General features: G+C 29.7%; 1 protein-coding gene across 2 annotated transcripts in view; it reads left to right on the plus strand.

Moving 5' to 3' along the window:
• Positions 1-2,135: 2,135 nt before the first annotated feature.
• The window catches only part of LOC105368714 (TWiK family of potassium channels protein 18), a 69,305-nt gene continuing 47,000 nt past the window's right edge, over positions 2,136-24,440 (plus strand). For both annotated transcript variants that reach the window (XM_011507795.1, XM_011507796.1), the window contains exons 1-2: positions 2,136-2,534; positions 4,543-4,816. In XM_011507795.1, the coding sequence (XP_011506097.1) occupies positions 2,172-2,534; positions 4,543-4,816 (637 nt within the window). In that variant the 5' untranslated portion in view covers positions 2,136-2,171. The remainder of the gene's footprint in view (positions 2,535-4,542; positions 4,817-24,440) is intronic.

Raw genomic sequence — 24,440 nt, forward strand, 5'->3', positions numbered from 1 at the left:
AGAGTGTGAGGAGCACTAAAGCCGCGTTCTTTTACTGAGAAATCAAGCTTGAATCGTTCGCGCGGTGAGAGTGATCCCTTTCGAGCTCCATCATCCCTATCTGATTATGGACCCGATGCATGCATTTATGGATGGTGCAATAGAAAGAGCGAAAAGGCAAGGTCTAATCCACTGAGATATCGAGACCACGAGCGCTTATCGCGAAGCTATATATTGACGCTTTGCGCATTGCTTTTGTCACCTTCAGGCCACCTCACCGCCCAATTTCCTACTCGCGTATTATGTAATATCACCTTCGGAATTATTTAAGCCAACCCGATTATCTTAACTTCTTTCAATTTAAGAAGTTGAGACAATACTAACTCTTTTATCGGGCTTGCGGGGATACGAAATCTGTACATAATAGATCCAAAGTCAAGCTTGCAAAACGGCAAGAGAGATGACGGCAATGTAGATGTAGATAGATCCACGATCTTGACATTTACGTTGTATTGTTATTCAATGAACCTGCCATTTTGAAAAGACACATTTCAAGATCCTCCGCTTTCGCAAAGTTCAACGTTAAAAGTATCAAAGAAACTCATCTGCATAATTAAATAAGTACAGCAATTATTGTTACTCGACAATAAATACACTTATATTATACCTACTTTATTCAATGCATCTTCTTTTATTTAAATAAAAATTCTAAAACGTACTTTAATACAAAGAATTATTTCTACCAAAAGAGTAATTATCTTTCCTTGAACATTGAAATTAATATCGAACATTAGAATTAAATAGATAATAGTGATAATAACCTTTAGACCTCAAACTGACTCGCTTTAAAACTTAAACGAAGAATTTGATTTTTTTAATCATTTTGCGCACTGCTCGCGTAATAGATTGAGGCGATGACTTTTGAAATGTCAATAATATATAATCTTATAAAGAAAAAAACGTTTTGTGTTTCAGGTAACCAAAATCAACGGTCGAGTAATTCGTGAAATTGTGGAAGCCGACGAGAAACAAATCGTATCATTGAGACATGAAAATTGCCGTGACATTGCCCAAGCCTAAAGCAAAACTTCCAATAATCGATTAGAGACGAGATTATATTAATTCTGATATGGCCGTCAAGAGTAGTGCAAAGGAACTCTGGCCGTCTCGTGCCATGAGCTCCTCCTTCCACGGCAAACATAGCAACGTATACTAGGCACCCGCAGAAGAAAAATAATCAAGGCCCAACCCAAGCACCAAATACGTCAGAGAATTTATAAATTCGCGCGCTTAAGTGCAAAAGCGACTGCAGAAGGCGAGGGTGATTTTCACATGCGAAGATACATACGCGACGTAGATACTTGGGCTCGGTTGACGCAAGATCCCGTCCAAGTCGCGCAATTTCACGTGGACAAAGCGAGTCCACGGTCGCGGAATAAACAATCGGTGCCCAACAGCTCGCAGGATGAATAATTCAGAAGCCACGGTGGCACGAACGCGTTGACAAAGCGCCTCCCCATTCCTGCCTCTCCGCCCCAATTCGGCCAGACATCATGAATTTCGAGAGGCTGAGGCAGCGCCCGGGCCCGCAGGTTCGTCCGAGCTTTCGAACCGGGCACCGAGAGGGAAGCCGCGAAGAGGCCACACCCTCGGCCTAGACCGACGGCCTAGCCGGAACCTTGGAGAGCTCAGCTGCGCTGGAGCCGAGCGGCGAGTTCGACGCGTTGGCCGTTGCGCCCGCAGAGCGAGCGGCGAAGATCGGCAGGCAGGGCGAGAAGCGGGTGACCTTCCTGGAGGAGCCCGTGGAACTGGCCGGGGCCGGGACAGCCGCTGACGCCTGCGACGTCTGCTTCTCCACCTTCTTCCCCGTCGATTCTTACGGCAAGCAGGAGGCCGTATTTAGGAAACGACCATCTTGCGTGCGACATCAGCAGCAACATCAACATCAGCAGCATCAGCATCAGCCGCACCAACAGCAACAACAGCAGCATCAATATCAACATCAGCAGCAGCATCAATATCAACATCAGCAGCAGCAACAACAACAGCAACAACAGCAACAACAGCAGCAACAACAGCAACAACAGCAACAGCAACAACAGCAACAGCAACAGCAACAGCAACAGCAACAGCAACAAAGTGAAACGACCTCCGACGACGAGACAGAGGAGCACGACGAGGGCTGCGAGAGGATGGAGAAGGAGCGCGCGGCAGGCTGCTACCGGGCCTACGAGGGTCTCAAGCCTGCTAACAACGGCAACACCTCTTCTCTCAAGCGACCTGGACAGACACCCGTGGGCCCAACGCCCAACTCCCAGGTGCGCTGTCTTTGCTTCGGTAGCGTACCCGAGAAAGCCAGTCGGCACTCCTTTCTCAAGGGCTTCCTCGTTAATCTGGCTATATGCGCCATACTGGTCCTCTACACTCTCCTCGGCAGCTTCATTTTTCTTTATATCGAGGGTCCGAGCGAGATGCCCCAGCAGAGGTTTCTCGCCACTACAATACCAGATCAAGGTCACAACGCGGGAAGGAAGAACGTCAGCTGGCTCATGCAGGTAGGGGTGAACTAGTGGCTGCGCGCACCGCCTTCGCGTCTTAGTGTTAGTTCAAGTTCAATGTCTTACCTTATATCGGCACAGCCAGCCTCGAGTCCATTAGAAAAGACGAAGTTAAATTCAACACAGCTTCACTTGTCCAATAAATTTCTCGGCGCTATAATTTTCAAATTAGCTGAAATTCAATCGAGCTCGAAGACAAGGCTTACAGTCAGTAAATTTCACAATCCTTTGCCAATAAATACTTCTTTTTTTATCGATTTATAAAAAAGTGACTTTGTAATATGGCTCGGTAATTCCTTTGGTAATAATAGATCATGGCGCATACTTTCAACTTAGTACTTAGATAAACATATATTCGTATATTATATCAGATAAGCCTTTGAACTTTGAGAGCAAAAATCGAGTTAATCTAAAAAGTAAGGTTTTCGCACTTTAATGTACGGAAGAAAGATGAGCGAGTGAGAGAGTGAGAGAGTGAGAGAGAGAGAGAGATATAGGGGGGGGGGGGAGGAGAAAGAGAGAACATTTTATTTTAAAAGCTAAAGAAGACTAAGTAGGTACAAATTATGAAGATCAAATTTTGCAGTAGGCTTTTAAGCATTAAAATAATGAATGTAAATTCGTTTAGAACTCAGCGTAATATTTCAAATGGCTTATAAGCTATTCATTAATAAAATTAATGCGTCTTTGACAATGTAATAGCGATGTAATAAAAATAGTAATTCTGAGACTTTTCTCTTAGAATTGACAATTTTTTTCATTTTTTTTTTTTATTTCTTTTTGTTAATACAAAAATTTATACAAAAAAGTAAACAAGAAAATAATACGCAATGAATAAAATTGGGGAGGTATTTTAAATTACCATTTTTGGCATAAAATTCAAATTAAACTCAAAATATAATAAAAAATAAATTATTGTAATTTATATTTATTCGCCAATTACATAATAAATAAATATAAAAGAGTATTATCATTATGTTAAATTCAGAATTCTGATTTCGGAATCTTAGTTACAAAATTTAAACAATTTTATTTCAATAGTTAATAATTATGAAATCTGTATTTCTATAAAATTTCAAATGAACAACTTCAATTCTATTCCGTTTCGATACGAATATAGACTATTTTATCACAACATAATGGTTAGTAAAGATAAGATTGATATATTCAAATAAAAAAAGAACAGATACAGAAATAAAAAATTCGAATTTTTTAAAATGTAACGACTTTTTCAATATATATATATATATATATATATATGTATATAACAATACAAATATACGTATGAGCAATCCATATTCAGAAAATTATTCTTCCAAATACATACGTATAGAAAAAATTTACATACGTAGACGTAAAACGTGTAGAAAGCTTTTCAAATAGAAAATTTGATTCTTGAAATCTGAAAGATCGTTATATAATTCTAAAATCTCTTATTCATTTTCGAAATCGTCGTTTTCGAGAAAGTAAATACTCATAATAACAATATTGTTCGTTTAAAATAAAATAAGAGTATAATAGTAAAAGCGACATAAAATAATTTCACAAGTATTTAAGCAATTATTTAATTAAGAAATATTATTTTAATAAGGGAATAAGTCAAATATATTCCTGTGTTGTGACTTACTAAATATTAATTGATAATTATAATATTATAATAATAAATCTAGGAAATTAAATGGAAATTTAAGCATTTAGTGTCATGATTTTATCAAAAATACATAATCTAAATTAATAAATATATAATGATTTTATTTAATTTAAGCACCGCTAATAATAATTTGGATATCTGCTTTTATCATAAACGAGTAAAATCGTTTTTATTAAATTTATTTCAAATCAAAATTAGAAATTGATTTTATAATAGCCTTGATATTGATTTAATAATTAGATAATTATAAAGCATGAATACTGAAAAAAAATTCATAATAAAAATTTTTGCACATACATATAGCCTAGTATTATTGAAAGTAATTTTATTCAACATAATCTTTTGTTTCTACAGATAAACGAAGCTCGAGCTCATACTGTAGAAAATTTATGGATTACCACTGAGAAATTAAATATATTATACCATGAAAATTGGACCAGACTCGCATCTGAAGAACTAGCTCGTTTTCAGGAACAAGTTGTCCGAACTTTAACAGATAATTTAGAGACTGTGAAACATTCGATAACTCGGGTAAACAATGACAACGTTACTGAAAAGAAATTGATGGATTACGAATGGAATTTTGCGAGAGCATTCTTCTATTCACTTACTGTACTCACTACGATCGGTAAGTCTATAATTATTTATCTGCCATTATCCAATTATAATGAAAATGCTAATGTATAATATCATGAAATGAAAGTAAATTTATAAAATGCAATAATTCAGATTTTGAAAAATAACGTTATTTTGCCGAATAATATTATTTACCAAATAATAGTTGTTGAAGTAAAGATTTTCAAGAATATTGTAAGGGAAACAAGAGTAAATTAAACTAATTATTTGTTTGTAATTACTAGGTCAAGCTTCAGGCGTGACACAGACGTTCGTCCAAAAAAAAGGAGAGAGAGAGAGAGAGAGAGAGAGAGAGAGAGGAGATAAACTTGGATAATTACTGAAAGCAAATACCATACAATTTAACTCTCTTGAGAAATATCTCTCTCTCTCTCACTCACTCTCTCACTCACTCACTCACTCACTCTCTCTCTCTCTCTCTCTCTCTCTCTCTCTCTCTCTTTCTATGACTCGGCTTCGGTTTCATACTCATGCGGTTTGAGCTCCAGCTATACAATTTAACAAACCAAATGCCATTTTGCTACTTTAGCTTTATCTTTCTTCCTTTCTATCTCTAACTAGATAAACATCTGATCCGGCTGTTATGAAGGACTAAGTTCGTGTCTTGCAATACATATACGTGGCGATGGCTGCATCGTTATTCTGACAATTCAAAAGTTCTTTCATTTCTTTCATTAACGAGCATCGCTTTAACGAACTTACCACCAAACAAAATTGCAACTTTTTCGGATATGAAGGCAGCGTGCGTAGTCGTGCTTGCGAGCTAAGCTATTGTCCTTGTAACTGAACTAATATAAATTAAATTAAAAAGTTATCGCAGCAATTAGGAAACTCAAGTTTTTCAGAAGCGGCCGATAAAGTTGGCCGGCCGAAAATTCTCCGCCCCAACTAACTCGCCTCCTTTCTTGCACGTATATGCCGATGCGATTAACCTTCGGGTTAAGAATCTTGGTAGATATTCCAAGGCAGCGTCTACGTTCACGCTGCATCAAACATTAAGCCAAAGCAAGAGGGTTTGATATCCCAAGCAAGTGAAGATTTAGTCCATCGGGTATGAAGATGAAACGGGAAATGAGTTCTTGGTGCGAAGGCAAATATTTGCAGCCAACTAAAGTTCCGCGAGCTCCAGTTTTGTACTCGCTTCGCTTTTACAATTACACGTATAGCTCACCTTCCTTTTTATCATCTGGTTTTCATAAATGATTCCTTTCCCTATTCGCTTTCAGATTCTGGAAAATAGAAAGTATAAAATCACACAGTACGATCGGAAGCTTTCACAAGTTATCTATTACTTTATGAGTTAATAATCAAACTTACTAGACTAGGGATTAATATTTACAGTTAGCTAAATATATTAAAATATATTGGGAATTGATTTATTATACTGCGTTATTGTGTGATTTATAGGGTGAAATTTATTAAAAATTTATTAAAAGTTTACTATCAAGTTTAGTCAAAATTTCAACTTCGCATGTATAGACATTTGTTTTCAACATTCTATAATGCGTTTGAAAATTCAACTTTTGTCATCTATGTTAATTGTATGACAATTAGAATTAAAGTTATCGATTAAAAAAAATGACAACGATTATTAAAAACTCATAATTTTACCCCAATCATTCATTACTAAATTTGATCTTATTAAACGTATTGATAGATAAAAATTATTCATTGTTTAAACTAGTAAATTTATTACTAATTCAAACGTATAGGCTATATGTTAAAGTATCTTATACAACTTATCCTATAAAGCAAAACTTACTATTAATTTGACATAATATAAGAGTACACACAGGGTATAGTAAACTTTTATGTTGCAAGAAGGAAAGTAACATAAATTGTATAAAGTATTTTATTTTTCACAAGTTATTAAAATTATATAAAACATTTATAATTCAAAAGTATGTTTATCAATAACAAATTTTTTATGCTTATGTATGAAATAAAATTTTTTTTAACATAAATACCATAATAGCATAAAATTTTTCATTATTCCATAAGTGGTTTAGTAAGCGCAAAATATATTTTTCGTTTAAATTTATTTTTACCATGCCTGAAGCCATCTTCGTTTTTTTTTTCTTATATTTCTAATGTATGTCATATCTGTTATAAGCGACGTGACTTACTAGCTCATAAATAAAATTTTAATTTTTACTTATAATTCTATCACTCTCGTAATAATGAAGAATATCTGTGTGTGTATATATATATGAGAAATCAGAAATATTTATTTTTAATTGTAATAGCATTTTATGTAAAGAATTTATAATGGATTTTTAATGAATAATAATTTTTCACCAATCTATTTTTATAAATTAGAGCATTCGGTAATTGGAATTTAATCTGATACTACAAAAAACTCATTGCTTTATTGAAATCGTTAAAGCAACAATTATAATTATATTTTTATATATGTGACATTTTTTAATTTATCAATTTCCTAATAAGAGAGAATAATGTAACAAAATAAAATTAGTCTCATCGAAAAGAGTGAAAGATATGATGATTGATTACCAATATGGAGAAAAATTCAATGATTGAGATGAAAGAGATAAATAAAGTTGTATGAAATATATTAAGACATCAACTATAATAATAATAATAATAATAATAATAATAATAATAATAATAATAATAATAATGACGATGATAAAAAGAGTCAAAAAAGAAGCGACGAGAGCAAATTAATCCAATTCCATAGCTCACCTAATTGAACATTGCGAAAACAATTTCCTCACCACCTTCTCTTTTTATCTCACTCATCTCTCTTTGTAAAAAAAAAGCACTGAATTTTTTAACGTTCTTACCTTATGTCATCATTACAACTTTGCGTTATCCCTTTTCATCTACCACGACTTTTCATTTTCGTTAACCCTTACTTGCCCCATTCCTAGCTATAACGACGCAAGCTCGAAGGACACTCTATATTATTAATGTAGATAATTACAGACTCGATTACGGTATACTTAATCGGTTTATTCGATTAAAAAAATATTATTCCCAGGAGTGGAGGGGCTATTATTTGCGCGCTCTTCATATTCTAAACGGTGAAGTTACTTTGAATTGCGGTGAGTTACCATTCACGATTAAGTTACTTTGCGTACTGCGAAATTGTATAGATGTAATCTAGAGCGACGACTTTCGTCCTTAGTTAAAAGTTGTTAGTGTTCAGTTCCTTCCGCTGTTAAGGGAATCAATAAATAGAGGTTACGCAGAAAAGCGCTTCACGTGTTCGAGTGTTATCTCGACAGCGAATAAATTTCTGTTTCCACTTCGTTACTCCGCCAGAGAAGCGAGGACTATTTTTCTAACACTTCTATAGGAATTGCAGTTAGTGGGTAGCAATTGGTAATTAAAACGAGCTACATCAATTAGGACCGATGATTTCTTACCTATCAGACCGAAGTACTTTACAAATTCATGAGCGCTTGGGAAAAGTACGATTGCCAAACTGCTTTTATAAAATTGATCTATTTACTATAATTCGATAAATTATTAAGCCACTTAAAAAAAAAAAAAATAATTACAATAATCCATTCGCGAGAAATACTATTTATATGATAGTTTTGCACATGATTCACGGTGATGCGCAAAATTTCACAATACAAATTTTTTCATTGAAAAATGAATGAAATAAGAGGGAGATGGGTTCAGTTGCAGGAATAAACGAAATAAGAGAAATGCACGAGGCGCAAGAGGGGTAAATGTTAACGAACATGACGTGAACCTGGGAAATGGCCATGGTATATTTCCCGAATGAGCTGCAAATGAATAAAAAGTCCTAGCATATAGTCCTGCACTGACAATCTTATTTATCGTTATATAAGGAATACTAGCAGTGCTTTACTATACTAATGCAAACACGTAACGGAGTGAGTTCAAAGTTATTGAAAAAAAAATTGTTTATCTTTTTCCATTGCAATTAATACTTAGGGTAAACATATGATTATAACGTTGATCAATATGATTTAGATTTCTTTATATACTATTTATTTCGTAATATCAAATTTACAATTTAGAAAAAGTAGTACTTTGTTAGTACATTTTATGTAAAACTGTATACAGACTATATGGGTTTTAACTATAATTCGATATATATATATATATATATACCTTTGAAACATACTTTGAAATTGATTTCTGTAAGTAAGTTGAATTCTTCTTTTATTTAAAATCCGTTTTCAGTAATATATTTCTTTTGATAAAAAACTATTGTTCTTCCTAAAGTAGGAACGTAGACAAATGTTTGAATTTAAATTGTAGTAAGAAAGCCTATGACTCTGAGAAAGCGAACATTGCAGTTTCATAAGATATTTATAAATTTATAAAGATAACTTTGTAACAAAGCCATGTGCTGAAAAAAATGTAGAGATGAGCTTTAATCGATTATTTAACTTACTTCCATTTGATAAACTTATTGATTCTGTTACTCTACTATCCTAATGCACAATGATATTAATGAAAATATCAGCTTTTTAATATTAAAAAATTTGAATTTGATGAATTTATACAATAAATGTAAATTTTCATAAATTAAAAGTTTTATAATGAAAATAATATTAAAATTATACTTGACTACTAATTATGTTAAAAAAATTATGAAAAAAAATACATTAACCATTTTTTCAGCTTCGTTAGAAAATTTCATCAATTTAAAGACAGAAATTTTTCCAGCGTGTAACGATGGAATTAAATACAAATATGTAAAAAATAAAATCTAGCATATGGAATATTTAATTGAAAAAACATTTCATTTTGGTATTATTCTGTTTCTACCAACACGCGCAGGATACGATAAAAGAAGATGTGAAAAAATAAATAGGATATGGAAAATGTTGAGATAAGAGTAGCCAGAATGTGTTAAGTAGATAAATGCAAGAAAGGATAATGAGTAAGAGAAAAATAAGGAAAATAAAGAAAAACCAGATATAAATCAGAGCAGGATATATAAACACCTGTTCGTTACTTTTGGCATTAATACGAATTTTCGTTAAATTGCTATGCAAACTTTTTTTTAATTTTTCGGTTTATTTATTCAGATTGTTACTGTTAATTATCCACTAATATAATTGGTTGAATTTTTTAACCGTACACCAATTATTACATTATTGTTATTAGTAAAACAAAAAATAATAAAAAATAATAATTTTAATTATAAATTATACACAAATTAATGAGAATTTTAAGTTTAAATTTGTATGATTTAAAAGAAGCAGTTAGTGTATAAATATACTGTGTCAATAAACGATTGTCTTACAATGTTTAAATTATTAAAGTAACAACTGAAAATTTATTTAACATAAAATAAATTTATGTTAAATGACTGGTATGAAATCATTCAAATAATTTATCTTTATTTGTTAGATACTATTCTGTATAAATATTAACTATAACGGACCTATAGACTCATTAAAATAATGAAATTTTTTTATTTATATTGTATACAATAATTAATTTCCTTTAAATATTATGATCAATAAATATTATTTAACTCTTATCTTAACCCATCGGTTATATTACTATTTGTGGATTCTTAATTATACTCGAGGTTTCCTTATTTAATTGAGTTTTCACGCGTAGAATAGATGGACTGCAGTTATACATAATGTATAACGCATAATTTTCTAAATATTTATGCGTCATACAATTTTAACTTTTTAATTCAAGTCTTTCTTAAAAGTAATCGAATATAATATTAATTCAAACGTGGTAATAATTTATAACACAATTTGTATTTTATTATGTCCAAAAAAAAATAAAAATAACATGTTAGCAGGAAAATAACTAACGTCCTTGGTGCGTCTCGTTTGGCCATGCATTATTCCGGGATATGGGGTCACATGAATATTTGGCTTCCTGCCGATCTCTGTAGTTGACAAGCTTTGCGTCTCTTTGGATGCACACCAAGAAAGTAAACAATGCGAATATGTGTCGATTGCAAGCTTTTTCTACTTTTTTCTAAATAATAAATAATATAATATAATGAAGCATCAGTTGAATGTTTTTCATGCTCGGGTTACAAACAATTACGTTTTTATAACTTTTGACATAAGTTTTTTCATTCTGCTCATTGTCTTCCTTATTTTCAAAACTGAGATTACTATTTGTAATAGAATTATTTTAAGCTATTATAATGATTAGAAAAAAAAAATCATTAAAAAAAAAAGTATTCATTCGCGCTTCTTTTAACAGTTTGGCATAGTCTTTGTTTTCATCTTCTTTTCTTGTATTGATCTATGAAAATTTATTCATAGTTATTATTTTAATGGATTTTTTTACTATATGAATTCCATGAAATAAAGCAAATATATTTACTATCTTCTTGTTTTTGTATATTGTATTTAATTTCTGAGTTATATTTGCTGAATAGGAGACTATGATAAAATGAATAAATGAGCTTTTAATTTAGAACTAAAATTAATTATACGTAGTAAATTTTTTCGAGTCAAAATAGGTTCAACAATGATTTCAACAATGTATTTAACGTAGTAGTATTTGATTTATACATTTTAAAATTAAATACATTTATTAACGTGATAAAAAGAAAATTACAATAAATATAAAAAGAGAAGTATTTTAAAATATCATTTCACATCTGCATCCACGTGGTGAATTCTAATCATCTCGCTGAAATCGTATCTCCCTTTATCTCTGCCTCTCTATCTCTCATTGCTTTAATTATTGAGATATTTAGACACACGCATTGGGTTTCGCATTCTGCCTATTATGTAAAGTCGCTTTCTTTTTTATATAGTAAAGAATTGAATTCCACCAGCTTACGCGTGAACTTTCTACTCGACTACGGAAGAATGATTGCGGGTGAGTGAATCCATTAATCATCTGGCGCAGTTACTTTCGCATCCACGTAATCTACGAGGCCATGCCACGGCACATTGTTCGTTGTTTCTGCGTCAACTGGCGTACATATAGTGGGCAAAAGTAATAGAAAGGTCAAAAGAGTAAAAGAAGGAGCCTGAGAGCAAAAGGGGCAGGGCAGCGGAAGGGTGGTAAAGGGCGAGAGAACAAGCGTCGCATCGTCAGGAGGGAGCACGGGACTTCCCTTTTCAACGTGATCCGCTGCTCGTTCTTTCTGCCTTCTACACATACTTTACTTCTCGGCTTTCTGCCTTTTGTTCACTGAAATGCAAGCAACAAGCAACAAGCTCAGCTAGACTCACGCGTGCATTCGGTCGTAGTCGAATTCTATGCAACAGTGTAGCATAAGAGAAAGAAATGAAGAGCTACGAGTAATAGAGAGAGAGAGAGAAATAGTTTAGAGAAATTTTAATCACGAGATATCTTGAGTGAAAAATCTGGTATTACCTCTTGAGCACCCACTCTTACGCCCCGTTTTGTCATTTATTCGGATTGATAAGAGACGTTGACTTCTCTAATGGATTGCTAGCCAAGCCAATGTGCCTGATGCCTAATTACAATTAGTCACCTTTCAACTTAGCGCCACCATGCACCTTTGCAATAGTTTCCATTTCGTTTTCGTTGTGTACATGCTTGTAAGCATGCTTACTTTACTCGAGTTATGATCGAGCCATCCGATCTTTTCTAAATTAACAGACAAACTGAACATTCTATCATTTCTAAATCACTTTTTAACACAGTCGATTATTACTTCTTTTGTAAGTTGAATGAATCTGCAAATTCTTCATTAATTAAAAAATTGTTTTTTCAAATATTATGTGAAAAATACTGATCTCATTATTTACCTTTGCTTTTTAAAGAAATATTTATTTTTTAATAAATATATTCGTAATACACTTTAAATTGTCTATTACAAATTAGTAATCGACTACATATATAATAGATTATTTATAATGTATTAGAGTTCACAAAATTTTATAGAGTGAAAATTGTCTACTAAGTGACTAATAATTAATTGATTATTAATCGATAAAACAAATTCATATTTTAATTTTAAATTACTAAACAACTAATTTCACATGTCTACTCTCCTATTCATCTCATAAATAATTATAGAGGAAAATCAAAAAAAATATATAAAGCCAAAGCTTGATCAAAGAAAACAAGAAGTATATCAAGTTTCCATCTTAATAAAAAAAATATTGGCTATTTCCTGAGTTAAAAAATTTAACGAAGTTAAACTCCATCATGTAAGTAGAAATTTTTGAAAGTTAAAAGCATAAAAGAAAAACTTTTATACGAAGACAAATTATAAAAAAATGAAACCAAATAAAGTATCAAACTGAAATTATTAAACTAATTTTTCTACTCTTACTCGTTTTGTATTAATTTTAATATTCTTGGAGTTCGATTCTTTATGAAAATAAATTAGTGTACTAATTTATTAATATTAAAGGAATCATATGTTTTTCTGCAATAAGTATTAACTAACAAATCTTATTTTAAAAGCAAAGTTGGAAACAAGCTAACATGAATATACTCCATCAACCTTCAATTATACTTACGATAAATATATGTTTATACTATATCATTAATTGTGGTATAGATATATTAAAACTTTTATCCTAATGGATTTTTTTAATTCATCTAAAGAAAAATATAATCCATCTTCATCTCTTTGTTAAAATATTTGTATTCCGATAAATATAAAATGTAACTACTTCAAGGAAACAAAGTAATATGTGAATTGATAGAAAAAGCTACTCTCTTGTAACTTATTTAATAAAGTAAGTTCAATATTTTAAATCTTCGCCCAGAAAATCAAAACGTCATTTTAATTAACGAATATCAGCTGTCATTCATTCATTGCACATTCTATTTTTTACTTTTCATTCAACAAATTATAGAGCGAACATCTATGTATCTCGTCATACATTTCAAATTGCCTTAAAACTTCGAATTTGTTATTTATGCTCATTATTTCTTTTTCACATTTTACATTCATTAAATAATTTTGTCTATTGTTTATCAATGGTAATATTATATATTTATATTAAAAAATTTATATGATAATAAAAATATTTTTATAAAAACTCTTGTGATTTAAAGAAAATTATATACTATTATTTTAACATAAAATATTGATAAACTCATTTGAAAATCGATAAATAAATATATATTCATATATAATGTGAAAAAATTAAGAAAATTATTATTAAAATATTTAATATACTTCAAACATTTGTTTTTTTTTTTTTTTTTTAATGAATAATTATAATTTCAATAAAACGATAAAGTAACGGTCACATTATAATGGATATTGAAATTATCAAAAAAAATCATACTTATTATTCTACTATTGTGAAAAATTGAAATATTGAATATTTAAAATATTACATTTTTAATAAAAGCATTTTTAAACATTTTAGATGGTATATATTAATTAAATAAATTTTTAAAAGAAAACAATTTGGATAAACAACGTGTAGAAGAAATTAGCTAATAGCTTGTAAGAGGTTGAGAATAAGGTGAAGGTGAAGAAGGTAGAATTATTTTAATAAATTGAGAATAAAAGAGTCAAAAAGACAGTATATGCGTAAATGCGTAAAGACGCCATAATTATTCGAAACTGCTCATATTTCCTGAGATTCTTGCCTCAAAATTATTATACATTGTGTTTATTACGTGTCATTCGTCGCTACATTAGCCGTTCTATTGCAAGAGATAGAACTTTCCTCATACGTATGCTTTTCCATTTATCCTCTAATTGCACGAGATATCATTATGGGTCATATTTTACGTATATATAATATTTCAACATAATATTATTATATCTCGTAGTTATTCCATTTATTGTTATAATTGAAGCTATAAATTTTTAGGGTTTGTTCATGAAAGTAGAAGTGTCTAATTTTAATTTTGAAATACGTAATCTCAGCGCATAAGTGAACTATGGATGTAATTTAAAATACTTAACAACCACGACGTTTGTAAAAAAGTTTCTTCATTATTTTTTTAAATACAATTTAAAAGTTATATTTTGTTTTACCAGTGTCAAAATTTTTATGGCCATTCTCTAAATACATCTTCGTCGTTATATATTTACATTAAAATAGCGACAATTTCTCTAACTAATGAATATAAACGATAAAAAGAAAATTGAGAAAAAAAATCAGGATTCAAGTGTTTATAACGTTTTTTATGCGGAATTACTACAACGACTTTGCTAAAATTTTAACAAGTTTTTTCTGCTCGTATCTCTAGCCAAGATGGACTGCTGAGCCATTTTGAACGGCCCAAGCCTTGCTTTATCTCCCATATGAATGCTTAAAGTGGAACTCTGCACTTTGTTATGGGAAAAATATGCTTGGATTTTCGAACAAATCACACAAATTTATGTTTTATTTTTGCAATCTCCTCTCTGTTAATGCTCTTTAGCCATTATAGTTAAAAGGATTTTCAATATTTCATACAAGTTATGTGTAAATTTTATTTTAAATTTATTCTTCGTATACAGTCGTTTTTTCTCTTTATGAATATGAAGTAATAATAATAAAAAAATGTATCGGATATTTTTGAAAATACTGGCCAAATACGACTGAATTCTTTTACATTCCCACTCACGTAGGCCGACAATGAAGCTAATTGGAGTTGAGAATGTAAATGTGAAATGAGAAGTGAAAAAAATATGAAAGATAGTGTACGGAAGCTCTAACCAGGATGAAAAGAAAATGGCCTAAAGCTGGTGCACCAACCCTTGCTGTAGACCAGCCACTAAAAATATCATCAAAATATGCTAAGAGTAGGTAGTCGTTTCGCCATCTTAGCATAACAATGTTCTAAGCAATTTGTATAAAAGTCTTTGAATATGCAAGATCTTCAAAATGAACAGTGCGAAAAGCAACATCCTATGTCATTCTCAGAATTGTTCCTTTCGAGACCCAATTCGCATTCATAACATTCTGTTACATTATTAAATAAGGAAGCCGTAATTCACAATAAGCGTTAAAAATTAGTGGATATATTTCAGTACGCATGTATAATATAAAAGTAAATAAAAAGTTTATAAAATAAATAAAAGTAATAAGTAAATTATAATTATCGCACGTTAGCTGATTAAGATTAACATCTCCAGTTTCGCTCGGAGCCTGGTTAATTTGTCTAAATGAGAACAGCTCCAGAAAAGTGATTATATACATTGAACGAATCAATTTTTCCTTCATACTATATCGTAAATTTACTCTCTGGACGATATTTTACTACAGCTCAATATGACATGGACTTTTTGTAAAATATTTTTATAAATATAAATAAAGCTTACGTGTGGTAATCATAAAAATTTCAAAAATTTCACCTAATTATTCATGGTTTTTGTAAAAAATTTTATAAATGATTTTTTTTTAATGCGTAATAATAATTTACATTAAAGTAAAATTAGTTACTTCATTTCTTTATAATATAATGACTCATTCATTAGGAATATCAAAGGATATAGAATATAGAAGTAAGCATTTCGTTCAAAAGATCTGAATTTAATTTTAATATTTTACGTGATTATTGTGAAATAATATTCTATGTATATTGAAATTCTTTATATACTAATAGGATATTATTTATTAATCTCTATATTCCATATAAATGATCCCAAATATTATTTTATTAAGCGAATGGATTAATTTAAACTTGGTTATTAATTATATGAAAGCACACTATTATGAAGTAACTCGGTTTACTCGATTTCCTTGCTCGATGCCACATATAAAACATTCTTAATCGCTTATATTAGTAAGTCATTGCAATTATTCGACTTATAAATATATACAAAGAGAACTGAAGTAAATACGAAGCCGCTTTTGGTCGTCAGTCAAAATTCCAGGAGAAAAGCTTCCATACGACCATCCGTTAATCTTGATTCGAATTCACTGAGATGAGACTGACTGTGCCAATTATATGATGATGGACGTCATCGCTGTACATGAGAGGTAGGAAAAGACAGAGATGGGGAAAGCGGGGAAGACGAAAGTGATAGGTACAAGAGACGAACGGTCGAACTGCAAGTTTCTCGTATCAAAAGCAAGTTGTAGCCCCGCGGGAATACATCACCGCATAATTTCTCTCGGTGCAGCAGCAGCAGCGATAGTTGTACCATATCTCTGCAGATATGTGCTGTTGTATGCATGTACCATGTGAAAAAATGGTTAAATTATAAAAACTGTCGAGCTCTCGAATCAGAAAAGACTACCCATCATACTGCTATCAACTATAAAATGCCTTTACCCATGCATCTTTCGAAAACTAGAACTTAATAGATTCAAAGGGTCAAAAGCAGACATTCTCCTTATTTAATCATGTACACTTCAAAATTTATGTTTACTTATATGTTCGTTATTAGGGACTAAAATTCCAACATTTCCTATGCAAAGTTAAAATGTAAAAAACAACGATGGTGATTAATTTACGTCGATGCTTTCAAGTGACGCCGTGGGTTTGTCACCATTACCAATACTAAATACTAATCTATTTGTTTTTTGTCAGATTTTCTTATGCTAATGGAATTTCTTAGGCTCAACGGCTAACAACAGAGGACAAATTTATATCGGAGCCTATCCAACTTAATCTTAGAAAGATTTAAAACTGAAATTAGCTTACTAGAATTACCGAAAACTCTAACAATCTGTTAAAACCCAAAGCCTTTATTAATTTTGTATTTTCGTTATGTATTTCCGCGATTCCATAAAAAAGTGTGTTTATACCTTTATTTTCATAATATATTAAACAAGATTCGTATATATATATATATATATATATATATATATTGTTATTGCCTGAAATGTATATTTTAGTATTTCAGCAAAAAACTGCTATAAACATGTAGCACTTGACAATAGCTGCAGAACTCACTGATACTAGTTTTGTCGAATCTCTTTACCCATTAAACTTTTTTTCTACGCATTTTGTAATATCTTTGTCCCTTTGATAATTTACCTCCTCTCCTTTCTTATTTGTTTTCTCGGTGCTTTCTCTCATTATTTAGAGTTTATATGCATGCCCTTATTGAAGTGAGAAAATATCTTCAACAACATATATGTATTTACTTATACAATGTAGAAATATGACATATAATGTCACATGGTGTTAAAAAAATGGTTTAAAATGTGGAAATAAGTTAGTGATAATTATATTTTTATGAGTGTGGTACTAAAAACATATGACAAAAGTAGAATATGTTATTATCTATATTAAAAATACATTTTATTTTCTTTCATATATTTGTTCTTCGTCGCTACCTTATTACAATTTTTTCTTACAGTTGATATTAGTGAAATTATTATGATAAACGGTTGATATATAATAATTAGATGTTTTCAATTTTTAAATTCAATAATCATTGATTTTTAAAATTTCAATTATTTTACTAAAAAGAAATTACATTTACTTTGATCGTAAGTTAAATTAAACGTTGACTGCATTATTATTTTATTTTCAAATTACGCATATGAAATAAATCATAAATATAATGTTATTTCTTATATATGTATTGTCGATAATGATTGGGTAATTCCAATGCAGTCTATTGGTCCAATAATTCTCAATGAGTATTGATCAAAATCATTAAATTTATTTTAGTGTACTAAAAGAAAAATAAGAAAAATAAAATTTAGGCTCGAAGCTAGTGATATTCTAAAAGAGTACGAGATAAAGGTAACTGCCCCATAGAAATGGATGTAAAAGGGTGAAAAGCAATGAATATCGCGAATCCCATAAACAGGTGTAAGCAATAAGAAATAGTAACTGTGTTATAAGACTTTCTATAGTCATAGAGTTGGTAGCAATCATTCTTCGAACGGATATTTCATGTTTTGAATTGCCTTCGTAAATCTTGCTCTTGTATGACCCATGATCAACTATCTGAATTTCAGTATGAATTCTATATATCAGGAAAGTCGCACTATTATGTAAAATACTATTATAAATTTATAATTACGAAACAATGTAAATAGAAATAGATATAGTGAATATTTATTTTTACGTTATTTCGAATATTCATTGAGTCATTTTCCGAGAATTTCTTCCGAAGAACGTAGCATCATTTTCTCCCTGTACCGATCTTTCCTGTACATGTTTACTCATTGATAAATTGACGTAAATGCAAAATTAAATGTACGTCTCCCTTGCATTCACTTTCTATGCGTTCACTTTATCTGAAATTGATCAAAAAAATTTTGCAACTTGATCACCTGCTTTTGATATTTCTCCCGAAGCTTATTATAAAATTATGGTAGTTGGAAATAAAAGCTATCGGCACTTGACACTTGCATTCCTTCCGATTAATGTTATTGATACAACAACATCAGACGTCATGTAATGTTTAGTACGATGAAACGTAAAGAAAAATAATGCAAACCAGAAAATTTTTTTGCTGGTTTCTCTTTATTGTTTATATATTATCTGGTGCGCTATGGACAATCTTAGCTAAATATAAAGACCAGAAACATTATGATAGTTTCTGATTAAATATAAAAATTGGTCAAACTGCATGTGACAGTTTGATGTTACAAGAAATATTCAATCATTCTGAGCACGTGAAATATACAAAATTTTCGCATCAGGAGACATGGATGTTTTCTTAACAATTACACATCTGATATAAAATCAATATGGCCATTCCCATAATAATAGCTGTCTGCTTTAAAAAATTTTGGTACAACTCAGAATAGATAAGAAAAAATGGATAGAAGAAAAAAGGAAAAGAAGAAGATATAGTTAGATCAAGAGAGAGATAGGGAGAGAGAGAGAGAGAGATAGGGAGAGAGAGAGAGAGAGATAGAAATGGGGATGTAATTCGGAGAATACTCGCGCTTACTTGCACCTCGAAACACGCGTTCCATGTGAAAACTCAATTCTGTTAAGGCGGCACCGGTGACGCTTACAGACATTATGGGATGTTGCAGTCGACCCTCTGTGTGCATCTATATTAAATGTACACGAAATTCGCGCACGTTCCACTGTTCGTGAACACTACTGTAATCCAGCGATAAATGTGCGACATGACTCGAATTTAATGAAGCTGCATGTTTTATTAAAATCAGTGCCAGCTATTAATTAATTTTAAGTAAAATACTTTTTGAAATTAAGATATTTATGAAATTATTATTAGTATAGGACTATCATTGTCTACTATTATTATGTTCAATTATATTAGATTTTAACACCATTTATGCTTAGCTGTTTAGGCCTGATAAAACGTTGATCATACTACTTAATACCGATATCACTGTCCTATTGTGTCATGAATCCAATTAAACATTATCACGTTAAACTAATGTTTTATTTAAAATTATTGTATATATATATGAATTTATTTATTTACTTATTCATAATTATTAAAATTAGCATGCTTTAAAATTATAAGTTTATAAATAAATTATCTACTAAGGCATATATCTCTGATTTTTGCACGACATTTATATCAATTAATAAAAGACTACATATAAAATGAATTATTACGAGCGTAAAAATAAAAATGATTACAATTTTATTTAAAATATGAAGAAAAAATCTAATTCCGTAATACACAATGATTTTATCGAAACAAATATATAGTGCTCGTATAAATACACATTCAATATCGTGAATTATTTTATCGTAAATACATTTAAAGAACAAATATCATAATAACATATAAATTAATATGGATGTTTATTGTTGAAAAAGTGACATTTATTCCAAAGATATGGATAAGGATAGATATAAGCTCACATATTCTATATGTTTTATGATCAATAAATGAAGGAGTGTAAATTTTTAATATAAAAATCCCATTCTAATCTGTATCCAGATCAAGCGAAACCTTTTCTCATTAAGATATTCGTTGCTCGTGTGGTAACTATCATTCGCAGGATATCGAAAGCTTACTGCCTCCTCGTATGGATGGGAAATGTTCCTACGGCTATATAAGTACGATGAGTTATGGTTTCCAGCTTTGTTTGGTGCAACATAGTTTTGCACATGTTGCCATAGTGCTGTACCCCACTTCTAACAGTCATATATACGTTTATTCCCATATATCATTCTAACATTGTAGAGAACGAGTAAACTCGCAACTCGCAATTCGCCTGTTTTCATCTCTCAATATACATACACGTGTGTGTGTGTGTGTGTGTGTGTGTGTGTGTGTGCGCGCGCGCGCGTGCATACGCCGAAATGCATACTTATAAATTAATTACCGATTAAATTCAAAATGATAGAAGACTTAATGGATTAGAGTAACTGATACATAGAAATCAGTTAATATTTACATTTTATAACAATTTTTCAAGATTACTTATAAAAGACAAAGTAGAAAAAATAGGATTGAAAGAAAGATAAATCTATAACGTGCAAGTTCATTATCTCACAGCTTCTCAAGATGCTATAATTATATTTATTGTTATAAAGTAATGAATACCACTACCGCTCTTATCTAGTTTGTGCTGTAAACAATGAAGGTTTTTTGTATATCATGCATTTTTATAATATTTTAATCTCGCTCATCCCAATTTATTTTTTTCAAAATGTTCATGGTTAATAATGAGCTTTTGGAATTTTTTTACATTACCAAATGTTATATTACATGTATAATATTATGTTATTTTTTTCATAATGCTATGTTAAAACATTATGTTATTTTACACATTATCAAATGTTATAAATCAATTGAATATAACAATGATGAATTTACTTGATTTGTCGATATCGATTATTTGATCCATTTTACGACTTATTAATAATTTATTCAACTTGCATGGCAATTAAATGAAATACAAATTCAAATTTAAATAAAATACAAATTCAGTAAATATCTTATGATAATTTGTTTGAATTGCTTTAATTTACACATACACACACACACACACACACACACACACACAAAAGCATACAAACCAATAAAGAATTAGCCTATATATGTATATATGTCTCTCTCTCTCTCTCTCTCTCTCTCTCTCTCTCTCTCTTTGTGCGTATATGTATCTGTGCATTGGTATATATTGATAAAGAAATATTTAAAAATTAACATGTAAATAACAAAAATAATTTTTAAATTATTATTAATAATCAAAGTTTTTATTAATCGTGATTCTCAAACTTAACTTTTATGAAAGAAAAATACTAGAAATATAAAAAATTTGAAATACCGGGTAAGATACATTTAAACACAAGTTTATTAAATAAAAAGTTTGACTGAACTTTGAAGCTTCGATATATAGAATTCAGTTCTTAAAACAACCATACAATAAGCAAACATAATATTCTACAAATATCATGAACGTCAAAACAACTTGCAGACTACAAAATAAAATCCAATGGCACTAAAGTGAAATAAGGTCAAGATTATTAATAGACTATAAATCTAACGAACTTCCGACTAAATAAATCCGTTATTCTAGAGTCCCACACAGCAAATTCGAAGCAGTCGTTTACGCCGGAAGCCAAGCATCACTAGTTCACCGAGTTAATTATATCATATGCTTCAACAATGAGCAATCGCGTGCAATGACTTTAATTAATGTCGAATTAATTTATGCCATCGAGTATCAAATTTCCAACGCAAGCCATGTACTTGCTATGGTGATGACGAGGTACAAATTCATAGCATAAGCGCTTAATTTTAGAATTACTTAATGTACGTATTACCACTACTTGCGAATCTATCGAAAATATTTTTCTGCCCAACACACTTACTATCTACGACTATAAAATCGCGTCTCAGCATTTCCTCAATCTGATAGTGGATTAACCAACGTAGTTTCAATCCTATTTGTTTTTCTCCTTATTATGTTTTTCGGTCATTTATCATTGTCTCTCTATATTTCTGCACGCCATTAAAGATTTTTTGTTGCCAATGATAAATACACTCAACTAAGATAAACAGCTATAGAAGTCTGTGCAGTCTGTCTATCTCTCTGTCTACCTCAATCCATGTTCCCCTGCTCATTCGAAAGAAATCTATATACTAAGTCAAAATAACAAATACTTTCATAAAAATTAGTTTCTCTATCATTAAGTAACTATAAGTTTTTTTTACAAAATCAAAATTTAAGAATTCATTCACAAGGCTATTATTGAGTTTTTTACGTGAAGTATGTCGATCGTAATTATAAAATTAAGATTAGAATTATTATAAATTTTACCCTAAAATTATATCGTTTTGTAAGCATATAAAGTTGTACTTAATATTTTTTAAATGTGTAAATATTGTTCATGTTTCAAGTTACAATTAGATATAAACATTTCAACTCTTTATAGGTTTTTCAATATAAATATTTTTTTATAGGTATTTCAATAATATTAGATCTTATAATTCTTAATAATTATATGATCTTATAAAAACAAACGCTAAAAAATATATTATAACATCCATATAAACATATAAGTATATAAATATTTATAAAAATAGTTCACAGTTAATGTAATATTATTTATTTCCTGATTTCCAAATGGAAACTCAAGCAGCTTCATAACCTATGATATTAATTCATTCGGATATATCTATTTTAAATAGATCCAATTATAATTGATTTTAAATATAAACTTTTCACATTCATTAACATTGAATTTCCATTACAATATAATAATTCAAAATGTACGCGTAATCATTAATGATATAATTATATAGACTAGTTATTAAATTATTTTACAGGATTTCATTTATTTTTCTCATCAATTGATATCTTATAATTATTAGTAATTTAATTTTCTAATAATATAAAATTAATGTATATCTATTTTTAATTGATTTTCGACTTATTATATTAATATTTTTTTTTTTTTAATAATTATAACGTCTTTCCAATCTTCAGGAATTGTAAAATTCTATATACCGTTATTCTGTTCAATTTTTATGCTTCTTAACAACTTTTTTTATCAGTATACATGACTATAAAATGTTTATATTTGATAATAACTCTTTGATTAGCATTTTTTACAATTTTTTATATTCCAAAATATGTATTTTGTTAAGCTGATCTTTTTTATTTATCTTTAATATTAAATAGCATTAATCTTAATTATGAATTTTGTAATTATTAATTATTATTTTATTTTACTATTACTTATTATTACTACTTATTATTTTATGATATTTTACATTATTTCTGAATTATCTTTTACATATAATTATTAATAAATATATGATCGCATCTGTTTATATGTTTTAACTATATATATTTGTAATATTTAGATTATCTGCATATCTTTAAATATAAGCCTCTTTTATAAACTGGATTAGTAATTTAATAAAGTGATATATGTAAATAATCATATAAGTAAATAAATGATATATGTGATATATAAATATATATATATATATATATATATATATGTATATTATAGTGTTCACGTTTTATAAAATTTTGTTCACTTCTTATTTTTATAATTTAGACGATAATATTTAAAATAATATTACCATTTACTCAAATATAATTAATTTATTAATCCTCTTTATATAATTTGAAAAGGTAATTTAAATAATAAATAAATCTTTATTAATATATTCATCAATACAATGTATTCTTTATAATTTTACTCGCTGTAACTATTAATAATATTTTGGTTAATATTGTCTTCATGATAATTCCAATAAAACACTCAATTTTTAGGACTTTTTTTTTTGTCGTAATTATTCTATATTACTCCAACATTTTCAGGCTCATCAATTATTGGAATAAAATAAAGAATACTATTAATGAACAATAATAATA

This window comes from Ceratosolen solmsi, unplaced genomic scaffold (assembly GCF_000503995.2).
Source record: "Ceratosolen solmsi marchali unplaced genomic scaffold, CerSol_1.0 scaffold1, whole genome shotgun sequence".
Taxonomy (NCBI): domain Eukaryota; kingdom Metazoa; phylum Arthropoda; class Insecta; order Hymenoptera; family Agaonidae; genus Ceratosolen; species Ceratosolen solmsi.